A 23,584-nucleotide genomic window follows, 5' to 3' on the forward strand; every position below is an offset into this window, starting at 1 on the left:
TGGTCAGAATCCACCACAAAAAATTCTGCCTTCCATTCATTTCAATGTGAGGCAGAAACTTCATATTCCACTAGATGAGAAAAATCAGCTAGTGCCCTATGCTGTAGTTTCTTCAAACAGCTGATCGGTGGAGATCCCAGGTGTCGGACACTTGCTGATCAGATATTGGTGACCTCTCAAGTGTTATCTCCTTAAGAGAATAGTTCTACAATTCTAAGTTGATCCTTAGAATAGGCGATAAAAATGACTTTCGGGACTCTTACCAATCATCAAACAAAGGGACGGTAGCATTCTCTATAGTACCACACACTTCACTAATGTACTCTGCACAGTGACATCATATGTTCGTGGCCATGTGTGGTATTGCAGCTTAACCTGATCAAATAAATGAGGCTGAAGTGTAGTATGCTGCAAAGGTAGATTTATAAAGAGGTTGTTGTGTTGAGTTCTGCCCTTTTTTCTGGATGTCCGACCCCCCCCCCCCCTTCCCATTATAAATTGACGATCTGCCTTAGCAATGGGTGGTCAGTTCAACAACTTGGAAGTCTGCAGGAACGTTTGTTGACTACTTTCTATGCAGTGCTTGCCAGGAGGACTCCCTATGATGTCCATATACTAAGCTTTATGAATGATTTCTTCCCTGCAGCGTATATGATAATAGACACGATTATGGTGTATTAAGGGAAGGTAATGGATTCAGGAGCTGTAGCTATAAAAGCCGGGAGAAGTGATGACGCAGGCTCCTCTAAATACTTTCCTGCCCTGTTGCTGAGGCGTGGTGCAAGTAGCAGAAATTGCAGCGCTTCTTAGAAGTTTGCTTTTATGTTTTAATATGACTTGCTCAAGTAATAACAGGTTTCATCCAGGGAAAGAAAAATGGCAGCCAGGCTAAGCAACACAAGCAAATTCATAGGAATGGGATGAGTCCCTGGACCAGATAGTGATGGCACTTATTGCATAATGATATTGAGTAGTCTCTCTGAGAGATTTATATCGGGCATTTATAGGCTAATGAATTAATAATTAGTCTTAAGAAATGAAGCTTTGTTAGGGTTATCTAAAATGTACATGCCTATAGAATACAAGCCCTGTTCCAAAAAAGTTGGAAATCTGTAAAGAAATCAAGAATGTAATTTTTAAGAAAACTCCTATCCATATTTTATTAACAATAGAACATCTATCAGTAGGTGACAGTGAGGTTACATGCATACGACCATAGTGTTTTGTACAACCTGCAAATACTGATCCACAAAATACATGTCAGTATGTCCTCTGCCATCACGCATCAGTAAAAAGACTTGTCTGATCCCCTACACTTGTGAGAGGTGGAGAAATCCATAAGGACAATGCTGACTGTCAATATTGGAAGCTCATGATCTACAAATCCTCAGGCGGCACTGCAATAAAACCAGGCATGAATCGATTATTGAATATCCACTACATGGCCTCAAATACCTCCAGAAATCATTCTCTGTGAACCCCGTTCTCTGCAATCCACAAATGCAAGTTCAAGTGGTTTTTGTGGATCAGCATTTGCCAACTTTAAAAAACACTACGTTTGTATGATGTAGCCTGTGCTTCACCTTCTGATGTTCTGATTTGCAAAAAAAGGGAAATGGCAGTTAATTAACTGCCCTTAGGATATGTCATCAATATGAGATCAGATGGCATCTAACACCCAGCACCTCCACGACCAGCTGTTTGTAGAGACAACAGCATTTAGAGAAGTTCTGCAGCCTTTTTGCTACTTGCCAAGCACAGTGCCATACATTGCATAGTGGCTGTCCTTGGTATTACAGCTCAGTCCCTTTCACTTGAAGGACTAAGTTGCAAAAAGACCATATGACCAATGAATTTGACATCACTTGCCCTGTGAAGCAGAAGAGGCGCATACAGAAGCATTATTGCAGCTTTGACCACCTGACGAGTGAGTCACTGAGGGTGGGATCACACTAGCGCCTGCTCTCCGCTTTAGCCAATACAGCAGGTTTCCGTTTTCTGCCCTGAGAAACTGGACAGGGGAAAGAAACCCAGCAGTCAGTTTTCAGGACTTTTCAATTGAATGGGCTTGCAAAGTGACCGCCTGTGTGCGTCTTCTGCCTCTCTCGCAAAACTTTTTTTTTTTTTTTTTTACCAGACACAAATTTGGACATGCAGGACTGTGTCCAGTTAAAAATAAACAAAAAACTGTTTTGCTGCAGAGAGGCAGAAGACAGACACGGGCGGTAACTTTGCAAATCCATTCAAGTGAATGGGTTTGAAAACTGACCACCGGGTTTCCATCGCCTGTCCAGTTTCTCAGGGACGAAGATGGAAACCTGCCAGATTGGCTAAAGCCAGTGGGTGCAGGTGTGAACCCGCCCTGATTCAGACATGTGTTGGAAAGACTTGAGGTTAATGGCTGCTTACCAAGTAATATCTAAATGCAAAATTTGCTTAGCATAAAACTCTGGCGCTCCTTTTCTCTGTAATAATCCAGTTTTAAAATTCAAGCGAATGGGAGCCAAGCTGCAGTAACCAACCTAGTTTGGCCATTAGAGTGGAGCTGTTTCTGCCTTAGTTCCCTGTTTGTTCCAGCAACTGCCATTATCAGCTGAACAGTGGAGGTGTCGGGTATTTGACCCTCTTCAATCTAATTCTGATGAACCGAAAACCTCTTTAAGATTGCAGCACCATGTTGCTGACTCTGTTGCAGTTTTTGGAGTGGATTGACCAGAAACTAGAAAAATAATCCTTTCCTATTCCTTTTTGTAGCCATTCTTGACTTTGCCTCTAACCACAACAAAATCTACATAAAAAAAGCTGCGTTTCTGCAACACAAGGATTCAAGTTCAAAAAGATTCTTTATTAGTAGAGAATCCGAACAGCACGCTCACATAGAAATGGATGTAGTCGGCACGCGGAGGGTTAAGCGGCTGGCCGCCGTCAAAGCGGAAGTACCAGGTGCATCCATTCATTTCTATGGAGCGTGCTGTTCGGATCGGCTGATCCGAACAGTGTTCGCTCATCTCTATTTATTAGCTGAATTCTCGCACGGAAGAGCTCCTTCTGATATCCGTTTGTGTTTAGAACTGATAAAGGTCTTGAGTAAGGACCATGCATCTTGGTACAATAAACAAGATGCCTTGGCAGTACAAAACAAACTCTGCCAGGGTGGGTGCCGCTTGTATGTTGATGCCTTACTGCGTCAGTAAGTTTATTGTCACATTGGCCAAGGTGACTACATAATGAGATTAAAAAAATTCATGTCTATACATTGTTACAATAATCTCCTGAAATTATCTAATTTAGGCGACTATATAATACTCAACAATTTTATTCCCTGTTAAGAGAATACTGTGTTTTCTAAGAATCTATCTGCGCTAAGTACTGCAATTACCAGATTAGGACAGTTTAACACTCATTAAAATTTGGGATTTAGCAAGGCTTCCTCCTCTTGCATTATTTTAATTCTAGACATTTTATTAATCCTTAAATTTAGTACCGTATGGGAAGCTCACTAGTCCAGAATATTCCCAAATCAGAATGCAGGCTAGTATGGTGGTAGAACTGTAAAGTCTTAAACTCTGCATAAATCATTAGTACAGTGTTGTGGGGAAGGTAGCTCAGTAGAGGCAATGGTGTGGACCCAAACACTCAAGACAGGGACACAATGTGCAGCAAACTGGTTTATTTAGAAAAAAAATGGAAAATAAATGAACCTTGACGTCAGGCACAAATTGAGCAAATTAAAATACAGCCGTAACTTCAGGCAAAAACTGAATAAAAATCTGAGCAACTAAACAGAACTGATAACCATGTGGCTTACTTCCAGCCACACGAGCAATATTACACCGGACTCAGGGTTTTAGGACAGAACCATCCACCTCCTTTCACCCCATGGAACTGCACTAGAAGCAGGAACTGCAGCTTTTTTTTTTTTTTTTTCTGGCCCAGGATCTACAACTGAGGCCTACTCCAGATCCACCCTGAACCACACATGTCAAACCTGAAGGAGGTTAGTACAGGCTGGTAGGGAATATTGTAGCTGCAGATGGGTTTTACTCTTGTCTCACTTATGTATCAGATTTCCTGGTCTTGGTTTAAGTTGTACCAGAGGCCTTTTTAATGGGTTTAGCTGTAACTGCATGCAGTCGTAGTCTACACAAGTTCTTCAGTATAAGCAATTTTTTTTTTTTTTTTTTATAAATATAATGTATATCTCTGTAACGACTTAGAATGAGTCTAGGCTTGGTCTTTTGGCTAAGATCAAGTGTGGTATCTGTTCCTGTCACTGGTTAGTAACTGCCTCCTCCAGTGGGAGTGGCAACCCATTCTAGTGGGGTAATATAATGCCGGTGAAGGAGGGCAGAGCACCACATGGTGGGTTGCAAGCCATGGACTCAAAGCCATCAGGCTTTTGAGCATGAAAGCTTGAGGTGCTGAAGTGTCCCAGGGATGGTGACTCCTGAAGTGGCTAAACTCACTGGGGGTCCCACTTCCAGCTTTCATAGTTTGTGAGCACTTGCCCTTTTATGCTCAGTTCCTACCTTGCTTCAGGAATTTTTATAGATCCAATGGGTAGACCGGCCCGTGTTACAGCAACCTGCTCATTTCTTTGTGTTCATATTTATTTTTTTTGTCACTGGATGATGGGTATGCAGACGCTCTTATGGGACCCTCCTGAAGTCTATGGGAAGTAGTGGCCTTTAGGTTCCCTCCTTTCCTGACGCCAAGCCCACCTCTGCTTCTATGGAGGTGGGTAAGTTGTTGGCTCCTGATAGAAAACTGGGGTGAGAGGCTGTGGAGGATAGGCGCAAGAGGTCTCTTTTTGGACGGGGAGACCATTGGTGCCCTGACCCTTCTGGTGCCTCTTGGGTTTGATCGGGGACCCTTCTCTCTTCGGAGCAATAAGTAATAATGGAAAATGTTGGGGGCAATCACAGGCACCACATCATGTTCACGGTGTGCCCCCATCAGAAATTACTAAGCAGGGATCTGATGGACAATGACAATGCTATTTGTCACAGTCTGCGAGACCCTGCTGCAATGACTGTAAAGACACAAGCACATGAATATGACCTGCTCATATGTTTATTGGAAAGGAGTGGTTTGGTAACAATCCTATTAGGTTTCAGAGTCCATGAACATTGGAGCAGGAAGATAAAGGCTTCCTGCTCCCAATTGTATTCAACTACTTTGGCTTCTTAAGGATACTGATCTAGTTGAATGATGAGATGCCGCCATCTTTCCACCAGTGTCACAGCACCCGGTTGGGAATGGCTGAATTATAGTATCAAAATCCATCATGGACTTTATTTTACTTTTTAATCATCTGGATTAACTTGCTCTTTAAATTAAGCCCAAATAGTTCTATAAGTTTCTGCTTCAACTTGTATTGCTTTATATCGTGTTAGCAGACAGCGCACTCCCTTGGGGTGAAACTATTTTGTTTGCCAATTCAATAGCCAATGAATAAACAAGATGGAATGGGAAACGTCATTGCACAAGCTCAGCCTTACTGGAAAAAGGCTTTCTTCCATCTGCACCCTCATGATGACTTTACAGCAATGACGCCTCTGTTTGCAGCACAGGCCTCTTTGGCTCCTCACTTTTCCAGGCACTCTACTCACGTTTTTTCCACTTGCACAAACAGCTGCTACCCTGAATTATTATACTGTATATACTATAAACATCTACTGGAAATGAAGAATAAGTTCATATCTTTAATATTGTTCCTGTATGCCACCTTAAGTTAGTAAACCCCATGTGTGCTCTCTTAAATAGTGCCCAATATTAATTCCCCGTGTTTGCCTAATAAAAAGGTTTTATCATAACATAACTATATTTAGGCTTGTAGACAATTAAAGAGGTTGTCCCATCACAAGGATCCTATCTATACTGCTTGTTAATGTGGATGTAAGATTTTTCCTAAATACACTGCTTCAGCAAAACTGCTTTGTTTGTCCACTCTTATTTATTCACTTCATTGTTGACACTGCATTTCTATGGCCCTTGGGATTCCTGTGTCCTAGCTTCCTGCTCTCAGATAAAGGAGGGGGGGAATGAGTGCTGCTTTCTTATATAAAGCAGTCTAAATCCCAGTGGGACCTGGTTCCTTAGCTCACTAGGATTTAGCAGACTCTATATAGAACAAGCTAAATCCAAGTGTTTTATAGGACCTTTGACATCACAGGCCCTTCAGTCGTTCCATAGGATCATGCTATGTGGTGGGCAGAGCTACACAATTTGGGGGTGGAGCTAAGCTGGAGATAGTCACAGTATGGCTTTGCATATGAAACCCCGCCCACCAATTGACATCAAAAACCAGGGAGAAAAGTCTTTGCAGCGGTGAAGACTGGTGAGCAAGGGACATGGGAATACCCCTTTAAGTTTAACATTTTTGCAAATATAAGTAACTAAAAAATTTTCAGTATTTTAAAGACTTTGCTCTAACTTCTTATTGGTGACATCTTGTCTCAATCAGTTGACCATGAATGCAGGAACTGTTTATGGTCTGGGACTTGGCTGGGTTTTTGACATGGTTTCCTTATTGTGGGAAGGTTATCGGGTCACTATATGTATGTGAAGATAATCTGGCCACTAAGACAAATGACTGTATAGTCTGACATCTGTCAGAAACCCAAAGTTCCTGTATTCATGGTTGCCTCTAGAGATGAGGGAAACTATTTACCAGCTGAGTTTGACCAGATTTTCTATCTCTAAGTCTTGTGTTTTTTTTTTTTTGTTTTGTTTTTTTTTAAATGATACTGAACAAATGACAATTTGTCTCAGACAAATGAAAATGGCCACAGCAACTTGTAATGCAGAAGAGACATGTCTTGTGAGTCGTCATGTTTGGCAGCCAATAGACAGTAGCAGGTGGACACCTTACAGTGCTGATGTCACATACGCTATATAAGGTGCTGTAAGCTTGTTCACGAAGCATTACTGTGATGGTGGATGTAGTGAAGGATCTGTGATTCAGTTCATTATAGAGAGCAGTTCTGAAAAAATTACTTTTGACAAAATTAATCGGGCATCGAGGAGGACTCCCTCACCTCAGGCTGATGCCTCCAAATAGTGGTGACTCTCCCCATCTTCATTTTCCATTTACTGTACTGCTGTTGCTACCTGATATTTCTAAACAGCTGCCACCACCTAGGCAGACATGTCCTGCAATCAGTATAGAGTGAGATGGCACTACTTAGTGCATGCAAACTGTTCAATAGCTAAGGGGTAAACTCAATACAATGCACTGGTGGTGCTCACAGTAAGTGAAAGTCCATATACAATCCAAAAATAGAAAAAAAACTGGGCACTCACTATTAGCGTACGATAAAAAATTTGACTCTTTATTTCAGAAATCCATGTTAATACATACGGGAGGAGGCGCGCCTGTGGAGGAAGAGCGACAGCCGTTTCAGGCAGTGCTTTTTTTTTTTTTTTTTTTGCTGAGCTTGAAATAGTGCTATCTGCCTGAAACGGCTGTCGCTCTTCCTCCTCAGGCGTGCCTCCTCCCGTATGTATTTTAACATGGATTTCTGAAATAAAGATTAAAATTTTTATCATGCTCTTCTAACGGTGAGTGCCCAGTTTGTTTGTTTTTTTTCTATTTTTTTTTTTTTATTTTTTTTTTGGAGACCTGTCCTGCAACCTGGTCCATCATATCATTCCACACCGCTCATGCTGCCACAGTTTATTTACACTGGAGTGAATGGACAACCAACAGAGGGGGCTCCTTCTGCCTATGTCATTTATAGGGGTTGTCCAGGGAGGTGTAACTTGCTTACCTGATCCCAAGATTGCTGATGGACACAATTGAACATCCCTCTCCCTTACAGACTTTACGTTTCTGATCCTGCTGCTAAAGGAGACTTCCAGTAGAGCTATGTAGGACCATTCAATATATATCTATAGTATGGAACACTCCATCAGGCTTCAAAATATTTTCAAGCACCAATAGTCAATGCCACCCCTATGTTTAGACACAGAGGCGACCAATTATTTACTTCTGCCAAGTTTAACATCTCAGGTTCTGATGACTCTTCATGAGAATAAGTGGGTAGGAATGTGAACAGAAGATTCTAAATGTGTTGCTTTTCTAAAACTGTAACTGCATTCAATTTGTAATTCCAAATTTTCAGACTTGCACTAGGGTCACATCTGCATCGGTTGGGACAAGTCCTACTTGGAGGACTGTTCTCTCTGCCGGTTTTGCTATAAAAACCTTGGAATCCCATCAGATACTAGATGGACCCCAATATGGTCTAGTGTCTGTGGGTAACTGCGGTTTTCGTGGACAGGTTCTCCGTCATTGGGATCCTCCAGGGCAAGTGTGAACCTAGCCCACTAATTTCTAGAAATATCCATGCCAGGGCTTGAAGATTCATCTAATAAAAATGACTGTAGTTCTAACTATTTATTGTTTTTTTTTTTTTTGTTTTTTTTTTTGTTTTTTTAGGAATGTGTCCCAGAGAATCTGGATTTAAAGCTGAAGATATTTTCTGACATAGACAGTCATGTGAACGATTCAGCCATAATAAGCAGTTCAACCTCTTGCCTCTCGCCAACAAAGATGTTTCATGGACTTCGACATGTCAAGAATTGCATAGTAGCGCATCCTGTGAGTCCTAAACAGCTTGGCAGATAATCCCTGTGACTTTACATATAATAGTGTAATTGTTTGAGCTGGTTACATGATCTTGATGTAGCTGGTAGAGATTCTTGGTTATTGCTGACCCATATTTGGTTTAGTGTAAGGTAATAATCCCTACTGCCGGGTGTTCGACGTTGGCATCAAGAGGAAGCTCTACCAGATACCTCTGAGAGCAGCTTAATCTTCCTTGAGAACTAAGGATGGACATGCTTATGTTGGATTTAAACACTACTTTTCCCAACAGTAGATGGAGTTGGAGTACCATGATATACATCAGATACTCAGCCAACAATAGTTCTGCTAAAGATAGTTGAGTGAGGTTTTTATCCACCACAGATGTTAAAGACATCAGTTTATGACAAACTTTAGAATTTTATGTACTTCAAATCTATTACTACCACCCGTTAGACAAAATTGCCCTTGTCTCCCATATCCATTTACAGGTTTGTATTCTCAATGGCCATCTTGGGATTTTTCTTTCAGCAACATGTATTTAGCACTGTTCTGCTAAACCAGTTTTCTGGGATAAGTGGCACATTTTTAGCTCACAGCCTTTGGAGTCTGTTTGAGTCTGTTTTGCAGCATAGCCTTAGTTAACTTTGAAATCTGAAGTGAAGATGTGTTGCATTAATGTTCCTCAAATTCCCCAAGGAAATTATTCTGAGGACCCACTTTCCATATCCAGCTATATAGAGCATAGGCACATCTGTTTCATCATAGTCAGCTGTGTGGTTATCACTGTACATATAGGATATATCTTCAGTAAAAGGCAGCAGATAAGAAATAGACCCTGGTGGCAAATGATTCCAAAGCCACATCCATAAACCTTTTGGGGCTCATTATCGTGATAATTTAGAGATTGGTTTTGTTGTCTGACCATCTGCAAACATGGATCATATTCATTGACTTTGGAATTTAATAACTGGTCTCTTGTTCTGCTTAACAGGTGAATCCACCATATTATGTTCCCTTGGTTGAATTGGTTCCCCACCCAGAGACAGAACCAGACACTGTGGAGAGAACGTATGCTCTCATGAAGAAGATTGGTCAGTCACCTGTAAAACTTATGAAGGAGACCGATGGCTTTGTGTTGAACAGACTCCAGTATGCAGTGATAAGTGAGGCCTGGAGACTTGTCCAGGTACTGTATGTGCACAGCTTCCAGTATGTTGCAGATGGTGATGGAATTTTTTGTTTTGCTCTTTTATGGAAAACTATAGGATATAATCTGTAACGTGAGGAGACCAAAATGGGGGTTGTAGACCATTTGTATCGGGGCACATTCTTGATGGGTTATATAGGGCAGTGTTTCTCAACCTTTTCAAGCTAAGGGTGCATGCACACTACGTAACGCCAGGCGTGTATGAGAGCCGTACACGCCGGCGTTACAGCAGGGCTGCCGAACACTTCCCATTCACTTCAATGGGAGCGCTCGTAAACGCCGCTGTTACGAGCGCTCCCATTGAAGTGAATGGGAAGTGTTCGGCAGTCTGCTGTAATGCCGGCGTGTACGGCTCTCATACACGCCCGGCGTTACTCAGTGTGCATGCACCCTAAGTAAACCCTTGTGGAATTTTTTTTTTTTTTTTTTTTCCCAATAGAGTATCCTCAGTGTACACTGTGGTGTTTGTCATGTGGCAGATGTTACCCCCAATCTCAAGTGGGGAAGAGAGCACTTTTTGCTTGTAGAGACTCCTCAAGCAGAACCCCCTACTAATTTCTGAGTCTTTTTGCTTCTGACCAGCTTATCAGGTCGTGGCTCAGAAGCGATCTGACTATTCGGCGCAGACTACTCCCTCCACCCCTGATTTAGAAGAGACCCGTCCCCTTAAAACTGACCCAACATCTTCTGATCTCTGCCTTGCACCCCCTGTGCCTCAGTATTTGAAGATGGTGGGTGTTGCTATCCCCCAGGAGCCTGGAACCTGAGCATGCTCTAAATTGGCCATATCTAGAGCAGTGGTTCTCAACTATGCCACATACCACCTGAGACGGCTCGGTTACCCATACCACAGGTTAAAAATCACTAATATGGAGCAATGTATATGGGGGAACTTTATACTTGTTAGTTGACCCTATCTTTGGTTGTCGCTGTAAGTGAAACAAAGATACAAGTGGTACTCGATAGTTTGTGAACCTTTCAGAACTTTTAATATTTCTGCATCAGTTAGACCTAAATGTAGATATAGAGGACCAAATCAAACAAGAGTCATGAGTATCAGACGTGGTTTTGTTATCCATTATGGAAAATAATCCAATATCACAATCTGTGAGTGGTAAAATTATGTGAACCTTTGCTTTGTGTCTGGTGTGACCTTCTTTAGCAGGAATAACTCCATCTAAATGCTTCCAGTAATTGCTTGGTCCTGCCCATCAGCTTGGAGGGACTCTTAGCCTGTTCCTCCCTACAAAACTGCTTCAACTCTGATATGTTGGTGTCTTTCCTCCCATGGACTTCTCGCTTTAGGTTCCTCCTCAAAAATCTTATTGCGCAAAGTTCAGAACTTGTACTTGGCCATTCCCAAACATCTTTATTGTTCTTTAACCATTCTGTCCACTTAGACAAGTTTTATTAATGACAGATTTCATTGTGGTTTATCGATGGCTTATACATGCAGACAACGGTTATGCAACATTAAATTCACAAAAGAGACAGAAAACAGGAATCTACCTCAGTATTTTGTGCATTCATTGTTGAAAGTGGGGAAAACCTGTAGTTGTAGAAACCGGTTTTTGAGCCAAATACAGAATTGACTTGGGCACGTTCGAGAAATCCATTGCTTTCCATTCCCATTAAATCTACTCCTGGCTTTGTCCTGAAATATCTCTGCTTCAGATGTAGACTTGAGACTCGGTAACTTCATAGCATTGATTCCATAGGTTTTATTCCCAAGTGACACTGAAGTTATAGATTGTAAGCTCTTATGAGCAGGGCCCTCAGTCCCATTGTGTGAAATGACTTTCTCTGTAATGTATCTTTCTATCTGTATTGTACAGCGCTGTGGAATATGTTGGCGCTATATAAATAAAATTTATTTATGATGTGGTTTTTAAAGGGATTCTCCTAAAATATACATAGAAAGAAATCCATTTACAGAACCACCAAATATATTAGTGTCTTAATGATAAAAAAATAAGAGAACTACATAATCTATACTGTACAAAATACTGACTTTCCAAAGTGCTAACATTCCCTTTTTTAATATTACTATGGACTTTTTAACTAGGATGGAGTTATCTCCCCCAGGGATGTGGACACCGTCATGTCTGAAGGGCTTGGAATGAGATACGCTTTTATTGGTCCTCTGGAAACTGCACATCTCAATGCAGAAGGTAGGATGATGCCGTCTATCTGAGGCTACATAACATGCATCATCTATGAATACAGTGTCATTGTTACTGCCCAGGTATAAAGCAAGGCATTGTTTTATTGTATGGGGCAAGTTTGGTGGGGGTTCTTCAGCAAATGGGTTTGAAAGAGTCCTGCAGGTTTCCGTCTCCTGTCTCTGTTTTGTGCAGGAAACTGAAACCTGCAGAACAGAGACTGGGAGCAGATGTGAACAAGCCCTTAGTAGTATCTTTACCTTTCTGTCACTGTCACCACTACAGGCTGCTCTTATCCTTAGTTGATAATGGTGACCTAGTGAGAAAATCCTTTACATCCTACAGGACCTCTTAGGATAAAAAGTAAATTGGAGCAAATCCTAAAGACAGAATAAATAGGACAAAGAGCAGCAGACTCTGGTGAGACAGAAACCGGAGTGCTGAATAGACTATAATGCTGTAGCTCCGAGAGAGAAGAATCTGTCCTTTATTTTATCAGGAGTCGCAGCAGAATAGCATCTAATAGTAGAACATGATAGTAGTGTGAACTGATCCCACTGCTGATGTTGTCTCCGATCCATGTACAAGGTCCAGAGCTTTTCATTCATGTAATTAAGAATTACTGATCAGAATATTGTTAATTACACCAAGTCCCTGTGCACATCTGCATTGTAAATCCGTCCCCCCCCCCCCCCAAATAAAAACCTAACTCAAAAAAAGTGGTTACCTTAGGAAACCCGGTGACCCCATAAAGTATAATGGAATCGTGTGGCTTCCGCCTGAAAAGGGAGAAAAATGCAAAGGGGGAACTGAATCCCCGAACTTAGTGCAAGTGCTGGTGTGAACCTAAGGGAAAGTTATCTTCTCAAAGGCTAAAAAAAAGCAATTTTGTGCATACTCTTTAAATGAAAATATTTTATGGTTACATCTTCCTACACAGATGTGTTGCTATGGTAACAGACTACTAACAAACCCTGTGACCCAGGAGTCTTACCCCATTCCATAGATCACCTACTTATGGAAAAGATAAAGGGACCCCTCTTATCTGCCAAATGTAAGCTAGCAAGTAATGGATATAAAAGGGAATATGACTGTAGGATTACATGCTGTTCTCTGTATCCATAAGGTGTGTGTGTGTGTGTGTGTCCCTATCTTGCTGTGGATAGTACGGTTGACTCGGGCATGGTGCGAGGATTCCTCCCAATTAGGCACATTCTTCGCCCTAACTATTGTAGCAGATCCTTGTTTTCAGTTACTAATAAATATTATCAATATGTCTATTACAGGCTTTAAAAGTTATTGTGAACGCTACGGAGAAAGTATAACACGAGTCTTGGCAACTTTTGGACCAGTTCCAACTTTATCAGGTGAAGTTGCAGAGAAAATTGACCAGGTATGTATAAAGTCCCGAATATCACTGGTTTTGTTTCAAATTTCTATAGTAAACCCTTTTATAATAGCTTTACAAGTTCACCGCAATGTTTAGATGTCCTCAGAATAAAAATATTGATTGGTCTCCATGCACAGTTGTCCATCCCAACCATACAATCAATCAGTATTTTAAAACAAAACTAAGGGGGCGTTCACACTACCGTCAGTGTCCGACAGGTAGTGTCCGCTCCTAGTGTCCGTTCAAAATCTGGCACGGACATTAGGAGCGGACACTGGCTGTGTCTGTGACTTGTCATTCATTTAAATGGCGATCGGGTGCGTTCTTTTGCACTCCGTGCCTGTCCTTCACTGTCCGCTTGTAAAGATGTCCGACTTTTCAAGCAGACAGAAACCTACATGTCATACTGATTTTGCTATGGACGGTATGGTGGTTCTCTTTTTGCATCGATGTGGTCAGAAACTCTGTATACTTTGCAGAGGTCATTTCCATACCTTCAGGGACTCTAAAGGGTCCTACCAGATTTCTTCTCATGATTCCAGCCCAAAATATGACTCCACCACACCCTTGTCGACATCGCAGCCTTGTTGAGACATAGAGGTCCTCAACCAACCATCCACTACTCCAGCCATCTGAACCATGCAGAGTTGCACGACACTTATCAGTAAACAAGACTGTTTCACAATGAGTCATGTATGTCTGGGCCCACTGCAACAGTTTCTGCTTGTGAACACTTTCTATGGGTGGCTGAATAGTAGGGTTATACACAACTGCAAGTCCCTGGAGGATCCTACACCTTGAGGTTCGTTGGACTCCAGAGGCACCAGCAGCTTCCCTGCTTTGGCGTTTTTAGCAGCTGCTCTCTTAATCTAATGAATTTGTCTGACATAAACCTTCAATCTTCCTTTATCTGCACAAACCCATCTGTGCTCTGAATCCGACACGAATCTCTTCATAGTACGTTGATCATGCTTACATTTTTGTGAAATATCCAATGTTTTCATACCTTGTCCAAGGCATTTGATGCTTTTTGGCAGCAGAGAGATCCTGTGTGGGGTGTGTGTGTGTGTTTTTTTTTTGTTTTTTTTTTTTTTTTTTTTTCCTTCCCATATTGTTTGAAACCTGTGGCCTGCGTAATAATGTGGTACATCCTTAAAGTGCTTTCCTTTAATTGGGCTCACCTAGCAAATCAATTATCAGAGGTGTTTGAGACTGAAATCTATAATCCAACAAGACCTGAAGCAAGACCAGAAAAATTACATCTTTCGCACTTAAATCCAATTTGCATAATATCTTGGAACATCATGTGAAAATGTAAATTTGTATGGCGTTAATGGTGCCCTAAAAATAATTTTGTATAAGCACATATATACTATATTGTCGGATGGAGTCAATTGTCTGGTTACATCCATGTAAAACAACCTTACAAATGATTCAATCCATATGTCTTGTATTTGCAGGCATTGTGGGATGAACAGACTGATAAATCTGATCAGCTTAGGGCACGGAGAGAATGGAGAGACACATGCCTGAGTCACCTGGCCAAGCTGAAAAGAGAAATGAAAAAGAATTAATTCCTGTTCTCTTCCAGTGATTCAGTGTGCGGTTTGTTGTTCGTGTCCTTTGACAATACATATATTTGCCCTAAAAAAAAAAAAAAAAGCAAAGCACCTGTACTTTTTGTCTTCTGTCTTGTAATATGCCTATGTATAGTAGATTTCTATGTAATAGTAGCCTATACTCAGGGACCAATTAAACAAAAAAAATTTCACAGAAAATGTAACTGACTTTGCATTTCTTTTACTAGAACACTCCTGTATTAAAGGGATTCTACCATTAAAATTTTTATATATTTTTTTTTTTTTCTAGTTGACACTTAGGAATAGCCTTAAAGGCTATTCTCCTACCTTTAGATGCTTTTCTGCACGGCCAATCTGTAGAAATTCCGTTTTTTGTCAGTAAGCAAATGAGTTCTCTCGCAGCACTGGGGGCGTCCCCAATGCTGTGAGAGGACACTCCAACGACGCCTCATATTCTTCAGGAACGTCCTCCACGCGTCTTCTGGGAGTGAAACTTGTAGGCCTCGGGCAGAGCCGACTGTGCATGCCCCATCCACAAGAAAAATGGCTGCTTAAACAGTAAGTTCTGTCGCAGCATTGGGGACTCCCCCAGTGCTGTAAGAACTCGCTTGCATACCGACAAACTGATTTCTGCAGAAAGAAGAAGACCTTTAAAGGTAGGAGAAGAATAGTCTTTCTAAAGGCTATTCCTACATGTCAATCAGTGTTTTAATGGTAGAATCCCTTAAGTCTTTTACAAGAACAAAGTTTATCTATCCAGCCCCACAGATGGGTTAGGGCAGGGGTCAGCAACCTTTGGCATGCCAGCTGCTGTGAAACTACAACTCCCAACATGCCAGTCACTTCCATGGGAGTTCTAAGAACTGCAGAGCAAGTGTGCATGCTGGGAGTTGTAGTTTGACAACAGCTGGAGTGCCAAAGGTTGCCTACCCCTGTGTTAGTCACCTAAATCAGTGTTTGCCCTTGTGAGTTGATGCCTCAATTTTATTTTTTTCAATATGCAAATTGGCTATTTGGAACAGTAAGGGTATTGCTATTGCTTCTCTGGAGCAATAAGGCCATTGCTGTTGCTACAAAGACCCGATATGCATATTGACAAAAATGGGCAGGTCAAGTGACCTATGAATAAGGCTGGGTGGATACACTGGGTTCTCGAGACAGACTGCCTTTCATAGCTGCTAGGTTGATAACCCCTACCCTGACTACAAGGTGCTGTAAGTCCACACACGAGACAGGATTTAGGTTTTAGTGTTTTCCTCACTAATCCTTGCCATTTTAATATATAGATCATTAAAAGTTACCATAATACTAAAGCACAGCATATTCCAGAGTCTTTTGCTGTTTGGATGAGTGAGAAATCCATTTCTCATTAGAGATGGTATTATTCATCCCACCGTCAATATACACATCATAAATCCCCCTTCTGAAATTGGTCCTTACTTTTGCCCCTGCATAGTAGAACACCAGTCTTGAGGGTGGTTGGTTATGGAGACTCCGGATAGCATACCCAGGCTATCAGTGATGACCTTAAGTTCTAGCCCTGAATTCTCCAGTGACTTTTATATCCCTGCTGCACAGACTGGATCCCCTGAGGAGTCAGACCTACCACTGATGGGGACATAGCTGTGGACTTCCCTTGTCAGGGCAGGAGCTCTCTGGGGCCTGCCCATAGAGTGGTGAAAGGGAATTCACAACTGCTCTTAGCACATTTCTGGATGTTTTCAAGACCCCCTCACAAAGGAAGGTATGGTGACGCAGAACATCGACTATATTCTGTGTATCTTGGAAAGTTTCTCTCCCATTTGCTCCTGTTATCTGTTTCTACACTGCTCCAAAGTCCTCTCTATTTTCTCATGAGTGCAAGGAGGGGGGTTACTATTACGACTGTGTATTGATACCAGTGCACCCTCTCTTTACTGAACCTGTTTCTGTTGGACATTGGCTAAAGACCCTTGTCTCTCACCTTGTCTTACAATTGAGTTCATAACTGTATGATAGAACCAAGGGTATTACTACAGATCTACATACTGTATGTCATTGGAATGCCTATGATACACAATGTCTTCTGGTATGAAGAACCCTTCTCAAGTGTCAAGAAGTTTACAACACATGAGAATAAACAAATGCTATACCAACCGAGTGGGCAAAGCAGAGTCTGCATCTGTCCATTCCCATTGTACATGTGGCAAAGGTTATGTTCGCATGTGTGCAATGGGGCTGCTCAGATAGGAGTGGCTGTGGTAGAAAGTGCCCTCTTGTTACAAATGCACATATACGGTTGCTTTGATCACATGTTGGGCCAGTTCACATCTGCACAGGGGTTTCCGTTTGGAGAGTCTGCTTGGGGACCCACTGAATGAAAACCTAAGCCACATAAAAAAAAAGTGGTTACCTTTGGAAACCTGCGAACCACATAGACTATAATGGGGTCCATGTGGTTTCTGCACAAAAGGTGCAGAAAGAAAAGTGCTGCTTTCAGGACTTCTCTCCGCTTCCCTCCCCAATTCAGAGAAGGAAACTGGTTTGCTGAACGCAGATGTGCACTGGGCCTCAGACTTTGCCAGTGACAGGAGCTACCTGAAATTTTCTCCTGCTGATGTGATAATAAAAGGGGAAATTTTTTTAAAATTCTGCAACGTGGGTCATCAGCCTTTGTGTTTGACTGAAAAATAACCCTTTAGTGTAATTTATCTCCCAACTTGCTGGGTACCAGAAATTCTTGTCTGTAGTGATACAATTACAACCATAATTTGTTATATTTATCTAACATTTACTAGACATATGGGCTGTGAGTCTACCTGTATATATATATGGCTTATATGATGACGCTTGAGTCATGTTTTCCTTGAAGCACTACACAAGGTCCTTACCCTGAGCAGCAACATCACTTTTTAGTTCAGTACCTAATAATTCTGTGCACATTTTTATCAGAGGCAAATAATGGCTATTTGGTACTCACTCTAATTGGACCCCCTGGGGGTCTGATCACTAACACAATGCATTCATTGCAAAATATTGGCATTTGGATGACAGGCTTCATAAAGCAACCTGCCAGCCAAATGAATGGCAGACAAACCTGGGAGCCTTCAATAGGCTCCCAGCTGTTATGCCAATGGGACACGTGACCTGGATCTCGTGCTGGGTGATGGCAATCTCTGGGGAAAATGGCAGCTCACATATGCTGCTGGCAAAATAGTGCCTTGACCTCTAATGAACCAGAACAATGGAGGTTCTCATGTGGGATGTTACTGTACCATGATATAACCTCTACGGCTGCCCATCTGTAAGTTGGTTTCCATTGTTACTGGAAAAAGCTACTCAAGCAAGTTGGCTGAATCCTTGACATACAGTGGGGCAAAAAAGTATTTAGTTAGTCACCAATAGTGCAAGTTCCACCACTTAAAAAGATGAGAGGCGTCTGTAATTTACATCATAGGTAGACCTCAACTATGAGAGACAAAATGAGAAAACAAATCCAGAAAATCACATTGTCTGATTTTGTAAGAATTTATTTGCAAATTATGGTGGAAAATAAGCATTTGGTCACCTACAAACAATCAAGATTTCTGGCTCTCACAGACCTGTAACTTCAAGAGTCTCCTCTTTCCTCCACTCATTACCTGTAGTAATGGCACCTGTTTAAACTTATCAGTATGAAAAGACACCTGTGCACACCCTCAAACAGTCAGACTCCAAACTCCACTATGGTGAAGACCAAAGAGCTATCAAAGGACACCAGAAACAAAATTGTAGCCCTGCACCAGGCTGGGAAGACTGAATCTGCAATAGGCAACCAGCTTGGATTGAAGAAATCAACTGTGGGAGCAATAATTAGAAAATGGAAGACATACAAGACCACTGATAATCTCCTTCGATCTGGGACTCCACGCAAAATCTCACCCCGTGGGGTCAAAATGATCACAAGAACGGTGAGCAAAAATCCCAGAACCACGCGGGGGGACCTAGTGAATGAACTGCAGAGAGCTGGGACCAATGTAACAAAGCCTACCATTAGAGATGAGCGAACACTAAAATGTTCGAGGTTCGAAATTCGATTCGAACAGCCGCTCAATGTTCGTGTGTTCAAACGGGTTTCGAACCCCATTATAGTCTATGGGGAACAGATACTCGTTAAGGGGGAAACCCAAATCCGTGTCTGGAGGGTCACCAAGTCCACTATGACACCCCAGGAAATGATGCCAACACCTCTGGAATGACACTGGGACAGCAGGGGAAGCATGTCTGGGGGCATCTAACACACCAAAGACCCTCTATTACCCCAACATCACAGCCTAACAACTACACACTTTACACACTCAATACCACCTCTCTGACAGTAGGAAAACACCTTGAAACATGTGTATTTGGCACTTGGAGTGAGGAGAGCTTGTCACCAGCAGTGAATTTGGCCCTTGTAGTAAGTTGAGGTTGGCACCAACATTTGTTTTGAAAATCAGGGTGGATTGAGCCTCTAACCAGCAGAGTTTGGGCAAATTCATGGTGGAGGGAGCCTCTAAAAACCCCAGTTTGGACCAATTCATGGTGGAGGGAGCCTCTAAAAACCCCAGTTTGGACCAATTCATGATGGAGGGAGCCTCTAAACAGCCCAGTTTGGGCAAATTCATGGTGGAGGGAGCCTCTAAAAACCCCCAGTTTGGACCAATTCATGGTGGAGGGAGCCTCTAAAAACCCCAGTTTGGACCAATTCATGGTGGAGGGAGCCTCTAAACAGCCCAGTTTGGGCAAATTCATGGTGGAGGGAGCCTCTAAACAGCCCAGTTTGGGCAAATTCATGGTGGAGGGAGCCTCTAAACAGCCCAGTTTGGGCAAATTCATGGTGGAGGGAGCCTCTAACCAGCCCAGTTTGGACCAATTCATGGTGGAGGGAGCCTCTAAAAACCCCAGTTTGGACCAATTCATGGTGGAGGGAGCCTCTAAACAGCCCAGTTTAGACCAATTCATGGTGGAGGGAGCCTCTAACCAGCAGAGTTGGTGGAAATCAGGGTGGAGGGAGCCTCTAACCAGCAGAGTTGTGGGAAAGCAGGGTGGAGGGAGCCTCTAACCAGCAGAGTTGGTGGAAATCAGGGTGGAGGGAGCCTCTAACCAGCAGAGTTGTGGGAAAGCAGGGTGGAGGGAGCCTCTAACCAGCAGAGTTGGTGGAAATCAGGGTGGAGGGAGCCTCTAACCAGCAGAGTTGGGGGAAATCAGGGTGGAGGGAGCCTAGTATTAGCAGAATTGTGCAACGCTTATGGTGGATGAGTATGAGGATGCGGAGGAATTGGGGAGGTTGAGTACAGACATGGAGTTTCATGTTGGGGTGCTTTACACAGGCGGGCACAAAAATGAAGGCTCTATCCAGTGGTGGTTCATTTTTATCAAAGTGAGCCGGTCGGCACTCTCAGCTGACAGACGGGTGCGCTTGTCAGTGATGATGCCACCGGCTGCACTGAACACCCTCTCAGATAGGACGCTGGCGGCAGGACAGGACAGCACCTCCAAGGCATATAGGGCAAGTTCAAGCCACAGGTCCAACTTCGACACCCAATACGTGTAGGGCGCAGAGGGGTCGGAGAGGACAGGGCTGTGGTCGGAAAGGTATTCCCGCAACATGCGCCTATACTTCTCACGTCTGGTGACACTAGGACCCTCCGTGGCGGCACTTTGGCGAGGGGGTGCCATCAAGGTGTCCCAGACCTTAGACAGTGTGCCCCTCGTTTGTGTGGACCGGTGAGAACTTGGTTGCCTACTGGAGGAACTGCCCTCCCTGCCGCCAACGTCACATGCTGGAAACATCTCCATCATATTCTGCACCAATTGCCTGTGGCAAGCATTGATGCGATTGGCCCTCCCCTCTACCGGAATAAAAGACGAGATGTTGTTTTTATACCGGGGGTCAAGGATAGCAAAGATCCAGTACTGGTTGTCCTCCATGATTTTGACAATACGCTTGTCGGTTGTAAAGCACCCCAACATGAACTCAGCCATGTCTGCCACAGTGTTAGTTGGCATGACTCCTCTGGCCCCACCGGAAAGTTCAATCTCCATTTCCTCCTCATCCTCCATGTCTACCCATCCGCGCTGCAACAATGGGACGATTCGAAGTTGCCCGGAAGCCTCCTGTATCACCATCACATCATCGGACAACTCTTCTTCCTCCTCCTCCTCCTCCTCCTCCATTAAACGCAGTGAAGCGGACAGATGTGTGGACCTACTCTCCAGCTGTGACGGATCGGATGCTATCCCTAACTCCTCTGTGTGATCTGAGTTATCCCTGATGTCAATCAGGGATTCTCTCAGAACACACAAGAGCGGGATTGTAAGGCTCACCATCGCATCCTCAGAGCTTACCCTCCTTGTGGACTCCTCAAAGACCCGTAGGATGTCACAAAGGTCTCTCATCCATGGCCACTCATGGATGTGAAACTGAGGCAGCTGACTTTGTGGCACCCTAGGGTTTTGTAGCTGGTATTCCATCAAAGGTCTCTGCTGCTCAACCACTCTATTCAACATCTGAAACGTTGAGTTCCAGCGTGTGGGGACGTCGCACAAAAGGCCGGTGTTGTGGCACATGCAGGCGTTGCTGGAGAGATTTTAAGCTAGCAGCGGCTACTGTCGACTTGCGAAAGTGGGCGCACATGCGCCGCACTTTCACCAGTAGCTCTGGAACATTGGGGTAGCTCTTTAGGAAACGTTGCACCACTAGGTTGAAGACGTGGGCCAGGCATGGAACATGTTGGAGTCCGGCAAGCTCCAGAGCTGCTACCAGGTTCCGGCCGTTATCACAAACGACCATGCCTGGGCCCAGGTGCAGCGGCTCAAACCATATTGCCGTCTCATCGAGGAGGGCATCCCTCACCTCGGAGGCAGTGTGCTGTCTGTCCCCCAAGCTGATCAGCTTCAGCACAGCCTGCTGACGTCTACCAACGCCAGTGCTGCAACGTTTCCAACTCGTAGCTGGGGTCAATCTAACAGCGGAGGAGGAGGAGGAGGCGGTGGCGGAGGAGGAGGCGGTGGCGGAGGAGGAGGCGGTAGAGGAGGAGGAGGAGGGGGGTGTTCTTCTCGTGTCCCTGCCAGGAATGTTAGGCGGGGAGACGAGGTACACCGGGCCAGTTTGGGAAGCAGTCCCAGCCTCAACTACATTCACCCAGTGTGCCGTCAGTGAAATGTAGCGTCCCTGTCCGCATGCACTTGTCCACGCGTCGGTGGTCAAGTGGACCTTTGTGCAAAGCGCGGAACTAAGGGCCCGCCTGATGTTGAGTGACACGTGCTGGTGCAAGGCGGGGACGGCACACCGGGAGAAGTAGTGACGGCTAGGGACGGCATAGCGAGGTGCAGCAGTTGCCATCAGGTCCAGGAAGGCGGGAGTTTCAACAAGCTGGAACGCCAACATCTCCTGGGCCAGCAGTTTAGCGATGTTGGCGTTCAAGGCTTGCGCGTGTGGGTGGTTAGCAGTGTATTTCTGCCGCCGCTCCAATGTCTGAGAGATGGTGGGTTGTTGTAAAGAAGCGCCTGATGGTGCCTTTGATGGTGCAGGAGAAGGAGATAAGACAGGAACAGGGGAGGATGAGGGAGAAGTCAACAAAGTGGCGGAGGCAGATGAAGTGGTGTCCTGGCTCGTCCTCTGGAGTGCATCGCCAGCACAGTCAGCAGTGGCAGTGGCAGAGGCAGAGGCAGTGGCAGAGGCAGTGGCAGTGGCGTGAACGGCAGGCGGCCTTTGTCCTGCCGTTGCTGCCTGCCACTGATTCCAGTGCTTGGATTCCAAATGACGGCGCATTGAAGTGGTGGACAGGTTGCTCTTCTCAGAGCCCCTAATCAATTTCGAGAGGCAAATTGTGCAGACAACACTATATCTGTCCTCGGCGCATTCCTTGAAAAAACTCCACACCTTCGAGAAACGTGCCCTCGAGGTGGGAGTTTTTCGGGGCTGGGTACAAACTGGAACATCTTGGGAGATTCCGGGTGTGGCCTGGCTTCGCCTAAGCTGCTGACCTCTGCCTCTGCCTCTAGCTACCCTTTTTGGTGCTGCACCTGCCTCAACATCCACACTACTTTCCCCGCTTGACATCCCCCCTGTCCAGGTCGGGTCAGTGTCCTCATCATCCACCACTTCCTCTTCCAACTCCTGTCTCATCTCCTCCTCCCGCACAATGCGCCGGTCAACTGGATGCCCTGACGGCAACTGCGTCACATCATCGTCGATGAGGGTGGGTTGCTGGTCATCCACCACCAAATCGAACGGAGATGGAGGAGACTCTAGTGTTTGAGCATCTGGACACAGATGCTCCTCTGTTAGGTTCGTGGAATCGTGACGTGGAGAGGCAGGTTGAGGGACAATGAAAGGAGCGGAGAACAGCTCTGGGGAGCAGGGACAGTTGGGGTTATTGTTCTGTGAAGCTTGGGAATTTTGGGAGGAAGGAGGACAAGACTGTTGGGTAATAGGAGGAGAGCAGGCAGAGTCTGACTGGCTGCTGGACAATGTGCTGTAAGCGTTCTCTGACAGCCATTGCAAGACCTGTTCCTGGTTCTCGGGCCTACTAAGGTTTGTACCCTGCAGTTTAGTTAATGTGGCAAGCAACCCTGGCACTGTGGAGTGGCGCAATGCTTGCTGCCCCACAGGAGTAGGCACGGGACGCCCTGTGGCTTCACTGCTAC

General features: G+C 44.2%; 1 protein-coding gene across 1 annotated transcript in view; it reads left to right on the forward strand.

Moving 5' to 3' along the window:
- CRYL1 (crystallin lambda 1) overlaps nucleotides 1-15,130 on the forward strand; it is a 29,436-nt gene extending 14,306 nt beyond the window's left edge. Inside the window, exons 4-8 of the mRNA XM_075266072.1 lie at nucleotides 8,444-8,605; nucleotides 9,585-9,779; nucleotides 11,866-11,971; nucleotides 13,249-13,355; nucleotides 14,813-15,130. Coding sequence (XP_075122173.1) covers nucleotides 8,444-8,605; nucleotides 9,585-9,779; nucleotides 11,866-11,971; nucleotides 13,249-13,355; nucleotides 14,813-14,926 — 684 coding nt within the window. The 3' untranslated portion in view covers nucleotides 14,927-15,130. The remainder of the gene's footprint in view (nucleotides 1-8,443; nucleotides 8,606-9,584; nucleotides 9,780-11,865; nucleotides 11,972-13,248; nucleotides 13,356-14,812) is intronic.
- The last annotated feature ends 8,454 nt before the right edge of the window (nucleotides 15,131-23,584 follow it).

This window comes from Leptodactylus fuscus, chromosome 2, assembly GCF_031893055.1.
Source record: "Leptodactylus fuscus isolate aLepFus1 chromosome 2, aLepFus1.hap2, whole genome shotgun sequence".
Taxonomy (NCBI): Eukaryota; Metazoa; Chordata; class Amphibia; order Anura; family Leptodactylidae; genus Leptodactylus; species Leptodactylus fuscus.